The 8,603-nt window shown below is 44.0% G+C and overlaps 1 protein-coding gene across 1 annotated transcript in view; it reads right to left on the bottom strand.

Annotated features, from left to right (window-relative positions):
* Nucleotides 1-420: 420 nt before the first annotated feature.
* Nucleotides 421-8,603, bottom strand: part of ALDH2 (aldehyde dehydrogenase 2 family member) — a 34,171-nt gene continuing 25,988 nt past the window's right edge. The window contains exons 10-13 of the mRNA XM_069960802.1: nt 7,941-8,105; nt 6,066-6,223; nt 3,115-3,229; nt 421-2,039 (exon numbers count right to left, since the gene is read on the bottom strand). Coding sequence (XP_069816903.1) covers nt 2,007-2,039; nt 3,115-3,229; nt 6,066-6,223; nt 7,941-8,105 — 471 coding nt within the window. The 3' untranslated portion in view covers nt 421-2,006. The remainder of the gene's footprint in view (nt 2,040-3,114; nt 3,230-6,065; nt 6,224-7,940; nt 8,106-8,603) is intronic.

The following is an 8,603-nucleotide window of genomic DNA, read 5'->3' as shown; positions in this document are numbered from 1 at the left end:
GATACATAAGGCAGTGTATGACATAAAGCAGTGTATGACACATAGGGCAGTGTATGACACAAAGGGCAGTGTATGACATAAGGCAGTGTATGACACATAGGGCAGTGTATGACACATAGGGCAGTGTATGACACATAGGGCAGTGTATGACACATAGGGCAGTGTATGATACATAAGGCAGTGTATGACACATAGGGCAGTGTATGACACATAGGGCAGTGTATGACACATAGGGCAGTGTATGACATAAAGCAGTGTATGATACATAAGGCAGTGTATGACATAAAGCAGTGTATGACACATAGGTCAGTGTATGACACATAGGGCAGTGTATGACATATGCCAGGAGAGTTCCCCAGCTGTAAAGAGGAATGGCAAATTTTGCAGAGCACAATAACCACCCTCAAAAAAAGGTAGACGTTGTTGTCTATTATATCATATATTATGCATATGGTGTCCAGAAAAAAACAAAAGGAAAAACGTACAAATCCTTTTCACATGCATGAAATATCTGAATGCTGCTGTTTTCCCTTGCAAATAGGGACGGGGTCTAGACCAGTAATTAAAACACATTACATGGTTATATAACTTTGTACTATGCTTTAGATGTTGTAAAATAAAACATGGCCTATCACAGAGCCCCCTTAGGAGTATTAGATGTGAGGTAAACTAGTTTGGGCTGGTTTTGGTCAGTGTTTTCTGAGAGAAAGTGTGTCACCAGTGTTTTCTCCTGCTGCAGTTACTTCCAGGGCCTGGCCTGGCGGCCAGGTCCCTTGTGCGGACTATTTAAAAAAGACTATATTTTATTCCTCCTAAGTATCCTGATTCTAGCCATGTCCAGCTAGTGCCAAAGGTGGTGAGGCTGCAGTAAAGGGACAACAGGACAAATCTATCAAGGTTGGGCGGCTGCTCTTTTTCTGTCCTGAAGATCATTCCAGGATTTTCAGTCAGTGGCTAGGTAAGTGCATATAGCCGAAAACTCCACTGCTTGTGCTAGGTTTAGCTCTACCCACTAGATTAATGGATCAATGGATCTGTGCTACTTGTGCAGACAGATAGCATTAGGCGGGAGTTCATACCAGTGGGTGCAGGTACTCTTTCTCTAAAAGAGTTCCTTAGGGTCAAGCCTGCCATCATTCTGCCACTTCCTCTAGGCAACTCAGTCAAGTAACTTGAGTCAAGTGTTCAGTATCTATTATATATTATCCACCAACGAGAAGATGTCATTGTCTTCCAGTATATTCCACCAGTGAGAAGCTCTGATCTATAATGTGTACTGTTAAATATATCCAAAGTATTACAAGTACCCAGCTTAAGGGATTCAGTACATCCAGGGGTGGGCACATATCACTCCTGGCCACCATGACAAGTGGTACAACATCTTGCCCAACTAAGCGCAATCTGGCAACCCCTGATTCACTGCATATGCATATCCGTGTTGTCACTTTCCCTTTAAGGGGGCAGCCATCTTGCCTTTTTGATAGCATTTGATATACTTGATAGCAAGCCCCGTGGGCATTGACAACGATGGACAGGTTATGAACGAGAAAAGTGTCCGAGAAAGTAGAGGTAAAACGTAAAAAAAAAATTAAGTTGTAATCTGTATTGGTCTTGAGAATGGCCACCCTGAAATTCCCACTGAATAGAGCCATTTATTCTCTATGAAGACATCAGAAATAAGATTTATGTATGTGAGAAAGAACTGAGAATCATCTGTAAACTTGTACAGGAGTTCTACTCTACTTTACAATCACATCTCAAATAAATGGAGCACAGCGACTTCACCACCAATGAGAGGACAGAGAATCTTCTGACTCTATACTCTATACATACATCACAGACAGAACAGACAGAACAGACGAGACAAACAACTCCTATACACAGACAGAAAAAAACGTGAAATCAAAAGTTAATAAAAAGCATGCTGGACTATCTTGAAAATAAAAACAGTTTTTTTTCCCCAACTTCTGGAGGATAGAAATCATGAGCCGAGTGACTTTCAGTTTTTAGGAATTCTTCTTAGGGACTTTAATGGTCACCTGTGAAAACATAAAGAAAGGTTGGAGATTTTGTTAAATCCTACACGCAGCAATATAGAAAAAGAGAGAAAACGAGCAACTCCGTATTACAAAAAGGTGGTAGTGCTGTCCAAATGACGAGGGTCCTATTACACCGAACAATAATCTGTTGAATTGTCCATTTGGGCAGATAATGCTCCATGTTATAAAGACAACAATCAGCTGAAGAAATGATCATCGCCTGATCGCCGTCTTTCAACATGTTTACAAAGTGCCCCCCGGCCGTGCATTGCTATGTGTTGTACTTATTTGTCCATGCTCGCCTGTGTCCTTCTAAGGTCCCTATTCCACGGGGCGATTATCGTTCAGATAATTGTTAAATTGTTTCTGAACAAAGCGATAATCGTTCGGTTGAATAGCAGTTAACGATTAAACGGCAAATGAGAAATCGTTGATCGCTTAATGAGACCCGGACCTATTTTTATCGTTGCTCGTTCCCAAATCGTTTGCATGGAATAAGACGTCGTTCGCAGTAGCGTCAAACGCAGCAGCGACAACAAGACGACCGCAAGAACGATCATAAGTACCGATCATCGTTCCGTGTAAATGGGTGAACGATTTCAGGTCATTCGCAATAGCGGTTGTTTGAGATTGTTTATCGTTAACGATTATGTGAACAATAATCTTCCCGTGGAATAGGGCCCTAACTTCTCCCGTTCACCGCAGCTGCCACGTCCTAGGCCTTCCATGCAGACAGGCCACCCAGCCAATCACTGGCCGCGGTGCTGTCCTGTCTCTGCAAGTGATTGGCTGAGCGGCCTGACAGTCCAGAGAATGCTTTAGCAGTGTAAGTGGCGGCTGCGGAGAGAAGAAGACTGGGGAGTGCGAAGAGGTAAAATTTTACTTTATTATTTATTATATATAGCAAGGGCTGCATAGACATCGCTAATGATATAGATAGATATCCCTTACTTCGCAATCACTGAGCCGTCTCAAAGGCTCAGTAGGTGAGCGCCCATCTAGCAGATCGGCACTCACTTACGTTAAATGTCGGACCATGTGATACGGCCCTAACACAACCATTGGCTGGACTCACATTTTTCACTTCGGTGTACGCCTCCAAGCCATATTCCCCAAGCTCTCGTCCTATACCAGAGGCCTTATAGCCTCCAAACGGTGCTTGAGCATTGAAGACATCATAGCAGTTGACCCTGGAAAATATAATTAACACCAACAAAACAATGTAACACATAGGAATCAGGTGTTAGAATATAATATTTCAAATGGGCAACAAGAAAAACCATAAAATATCTTTAAAATTTGCCTGAAGTGAAGTTCCACAATACCAGCGTAATCGCGTATCAGTAGTAAAAAAAAAATTGTCTTTAAACATATAAAAACGCCTCCTCTAATAAAAATTCAGATCCCCTCATTTTGTAATAAGAAATAAAAGAGTAAATAGAAACATATTTTATTACTTCACGAGGAATTGTTTGAATTAATAAAATATAAGCTTTATTAATCGTGCATGGTAAGCAGTGTAAACTCATAAGTATCAGAAGCCATAGTTGTTGATTTTTGGTCACGTAGTTTTTAGACACTCATACACACCCCCCACAAATAATTTATTTTCTGTTTCCCCATAGATTTTATGGTAAAATAAAAGCAGTCATTAGAAAGTACAATTGGTCCCACAAAAAACAAGCAGTAGTAGATTTACTGCCTGGTCAAAGACAAATGAAAAGGGCACTGGAAAAATTAATTTTTCTCTCCCACAAAAGCTATCAATAAATGGAATATTGCTGGGTTCTGACCACTCATACCTCCACAATGTGTCCTGTCCTCTGAAATAATAGTGGACATCAGTGCAGTACTCGACTATCCCATAGAGAGTGGATGGAGCAGCACCGTGAACTCACGGCCACCACTCACTTCACACTGGGGACCAGGACCAGCTGCAAGAATCGGCTGGGCAGCACAAGAGGTCAGAACCGCAGCAATATTACACTCCTCACTGCCCTGATAAACGCTGCATGCGGCACAAAACTTTTGACCACATTAAAGGGGTAGTGTGGCGAAAAAGGTTTTCCCCCATTCCCTCCCCACATGAAAAGTTATATAGATGCATAATATACATTGATAGCGAATTCAAGCCCCTTACCCCACTTTTGCTGGTCCCGCTGGTACCGGAAGTGGCTGACTTCCGGGTTGAGGCAGGATCATCTTACAGCCCCGGGCTGCCATCTGGAGTCGACGCTTAGGGCCCATAGGTCACGAACTGGGGCGTTCCTAAGTCTCCCGGCACTCCCTCCCTGGCTTGGCACTCCTCCCCTGCGCTGCTATTGGTTGGCGTCTCTCACAGTAATTCCACTACTATTAGAACTGCAAGTCTTAGCGCACCCGATGGCCATACACTGAACTGACATGTGTATGGCCATCGGGTGTGCTGGGACTTGCAGTACTAGTAGTAGTGAGATTGCTGTAAACGCAGCAAGGTAAAGCAGGTCATCCACTGACTGACAGTGTACAATCTGCTTTACCCTGCCGCGCATTACCCCATATACACCTGCATATGCCCCCATACACTATACAGTACCATCGGGGGGGCTCCCAGGAGCTGACCCTGCAGTGTACTGTCCCCAGAGAGCCCAACAGCTACCACCTCTGCCCGGCTCCGTTATCTACCCCCTGCCGTGCCCAGCAGCTACCACCCCTCTGCCCGGCTCCATTATCCACCTCCCGGGAGGAGCAGAGAGTATTGGCGGTAGACGGCAGATGGGCTCAGTGTGTCCGGGGCTCGGGAGCTGTCAGTGCTGCTCACCGCGCGCCTCTGGCCACTGCACCCCTGTGATTGCAGTGCCGCAGCTCAGAGCGTCCCATCAATGCTCTCTGCTCCTCCCGGGAGGTGGATAATGGAGCCGGGCAGAGGGGTGGTAGCTGCTGGGCACTGTGAGGGGTAGATAACGGAGTCGGGCAGAGGGGTGGTAGCTGTTGGGCTCTCTGGGGACAGTACACTGCGGGGTCAGCTCCTGGGGCGCCCCCCCCGATGGTACTGTATAGTGTATGGGGGCATATGTAGGTGTATATGGGGTAATGCGCGGCAGGGTTAAGCAGATTGTACACTGTCAGTCAGTGTATGACCTGCTTTACCCTGCCGCGCTTACAGCAATCTTACTACTATTAGTACTGTAAGTCCCCGCGCACCTGATGGCCATACACAAGTCAGTTCAGTGTATGGCCATCGGGTGCGCTAGGACTTGCAGTTCTAATAGTAGTGGAATTACTGTGAGAGACGCCAACCAATAGCAGCGCAGGGGAGGAGCGCCAAACCAGGGAGCGAGTGACGGGAGCCTCAGGAATCCCCGGATCGTGACGTATGGGCCCTACGTGTCGACTTTAGATGGCAGCCCGGGGCTGTAAGATGATCCTGCCTCAACCCGGAAGTGGAAGTACCAGCAAGTCGGGTAAGGGGCTTGAATTCGCTATCAATGTATATTATGCATCTATATAAAACTTTTCATGTGGGGAGGGAATGGGGAAAAACCTTTTTCGCCGCACTACCCCTTTAACTACATTGACCACATGGTGAAAGGGATGCAAAATTTAAAAGAGTCCCTGTGCAAAAAATTGGCACCTTTTGATGGCACCTTTCTGTGCTAGGTGCAGGCCTTGATGCAGCTGCCCCTTAGGCTTACAAAAGTAATTTCCATGTGTTCCATTTCCCTGGAAAATGATGATGATGATGTCTGGAGAGGGACAGCCCAAAATCTCATTACAGAATTCTCTAGGGAATTTTTCTATGCGTTAATGTCGGGAACTCCCAACTCCGTTTCGCATTATCATTCATTATTATTGCAGGAGCTCTGAATAAAGTCTTTGAGCTACTGTTCAGACATGTGGTGTCAGTACGGTGACACAAAGATTTAAACAGTTTCGGAGCTCCCGGCATCATAATGAATGATAATGTCAGGAACCCCAGCTCCGCCCCATAGTACATTGTCCGTATTATGGCAAATTGGTAGATTTGCCCGTGCAAGGTGAACTTACCAAACTGTTCCGGCTTGCAGGGAATGGGACACGTAATTTGCTTTATCAAGATCCTTTGTGAACACGGCTGCAGCCAGGCCATACATTGAGTGGTTCGCTCTTTCAATAACATCCTCTATAGTTTTGAATTTTAAAATCTGCATCACTGGTCCAAATATCTGAAATAAGGAAAAAGAAAAAAAAAGTTACATGGGCATAATTTACTACAAAGTAGAGATGAGCGATCAAGCACGCTCAAGGTCATCCGAACCCTAAGGGTCCTATTAAACAAGGTGATTTTTACAGATTACCGATAAACGATTGCAAATGAGATCGTTTATCGTTAACCTGAAATCATTCACCATATTACACAGAATGACCGACGCTAGTTACAATCATTATAATGATTGTTACTACTACAGAATTTTCTGCTGCGGATACGCACCATATTTGATGCAAATAACTGAACACAGCATCAAATCTGCACCATGCAATCTGCTGCGTATTTGCTGCGCATCGGTCGTGTGTGTTAGCACCCTTACACTGAACGATTAGTAAACGAATGTGAAGTTACAGCGAACGATAAAAGATGATTTTAGGGTCAGATCTAAATCAACAATCAACGACATACAAAAATTTTTCGATCGTTGCCTGCAATTACACAGAACGATTATCGTTTAAATTTGAACAGTATAACAATTTTCCGCCTGATAATCGCCCCATGTAATAGGGCCCTAACACTCTGCATTTGATTAGTGGTGGTTGAAGAAGTTGGATGCAGCCCTAATGCTGCCTGAGAAACATGAATACTGCCATAGGCCATAAGCAGTATCCATGTTTTCCAGGGCTCCCTAGGGTTGCAGAAAAATTTTTCAGCCACCAGTAATGAAATGCAGAGCGCTCAGGTTCGGACCGCCCTGAGCGTGTTTGATGTTCGCTTATCTCTAGTATCATGTTTTCAAAATGATCGTGATTTCTATATATAAGTGAAAAATTTCACAAATCCTTTCCTCCTAGCAACCAATCAGATTCCACCTCTCATTCCTCACAGACTCTTTGGAAAATGAAAGGTGGAATCTGATTGGTTGCCAGGGGCGACTGAGCCAGTTTCACTTTACACCATGTCTGATAAATCTCCCCCATTATATTTAGTGAAAAAGAAGGAATTGTGTTGCAACCTGTAAGATCAGAAAAACCTTTGTCAAAGAAACCTTTGTGTTCTTGAAGGACAATTGTTAACCCAATAGACCATCAGGTACATCTCTGCTTTTTATATACCTTAATCGATCAGCGCCAGTGCAGGGATGCTGGTGGCACAGTCCATTTTTCTTAAACTGAATCACCAGAAGGAGTGGATATCCTCCAGTGTTTCATGCCGGGCTGGCGCTCAGGAAAAGACCAACACCAAGCAAAAGAACCAGGCGGCGTTTCAAAAACATGCCCCCCATGCCAGTGCTGGTCAATTAAAGTAGAAAAAAAAAAGCAGCGATGTACCCGATGGCCCATTGGCCATAAAGTCAGCAAATGTTGACAATGTGGCATAGTTTTTGGGGAAAGGACATACATATTTCGGCTGATTTACTAACGTGCTTCCATCAGAAAAGTGTCCGTTTTTTTTTTGTCCATTTTCCCTGCTGGTTTACTGTTCGGCCTTATTTGTGACACAAAAATGACTGGGTTTTCCATTCTAAGAGCATGTTCATAGAACATATTTTTTTTTTTTTTTACTAGAATAGTTGTTGTTTGCAATTTAAACAACGTCCGTTCTTGTCACAGAGAAATGTGTTGCATTGAAGTCAATGCAAACGACGGCTGTTGTTTATACAATATACTGAACATTGGCCGTTGTTTGATACGGCCATTATTGAAATTTAGAATTATCTAAATAATTCCTACCTCCTCTGTAGCGATGGTCATATTGTCAGACACATCTCCAAAGACTGTGGGTTGGATGAAGTAGCCGCGGTCTGCAGCAGGGTTCCCACCACACAGCAACTTGGCGCCTTCTTGCTTTCCAGTCTTGATATAGCCCAAGATCTTTTTGAACTGCTCCTCATCCACCTAAAATGTGAAGTTATAATTTCACAGAAAATTATAAATATAGAAGAATTTTGGCAGAAAAAAACACCCTGCTGCATCTATTCTGCCCTTTTTAGTACTTCCCTTCTTATTACCTTAGGATAGATATATGTATACACCAGGCAGTTACATTCTGTTATAGTAGATTTACCAACCACATCTGCTGGAAGTTTGTTCCAAGCATCTACTACTCTTTCAGTAAAGTAATATTTTCTCATCTCTCCCCCAACTAACCTCTCACTGTCTCCTCTTGTCCTTGAGTTCATTTATTTTTTAATTAAAAAAAAAAACTTTCCTCCTGAACCTAAAGTCCTGTTACCTGCACTGACAGCGAGCGGGTAAGTGCAGGAGGGGCTCTCCAGATTGTCAAGGGAGCCCATAGGGGATAGTGTCGGTCTGCTGCCACCACTCCTTTTACACAGAGCAACGGCCAGCAGACCATCACTATCGTTCCCAAATCTTTTAACACGTTGAAAGCCA

The sequence above is a fragment of the Dendropsophus ebraccatus genome, chromosome 3 (assembly GCF_027789765.1).
Source record: "Dendropsophus ebraccatus isolate aDenEbr1 chromosome 3, aDenEbr1.pat, whole genome shotgun sequence".
Lineage (NCBI taxonomy): Eukaryota > Metazoa > Chordata > Amphibia > Anura > Hylidae > Dendropsophus > Dendropsophus ebraccatus.
This window is presented reverse-complemented; position numbering and strand designations above follow the sequence as displayed.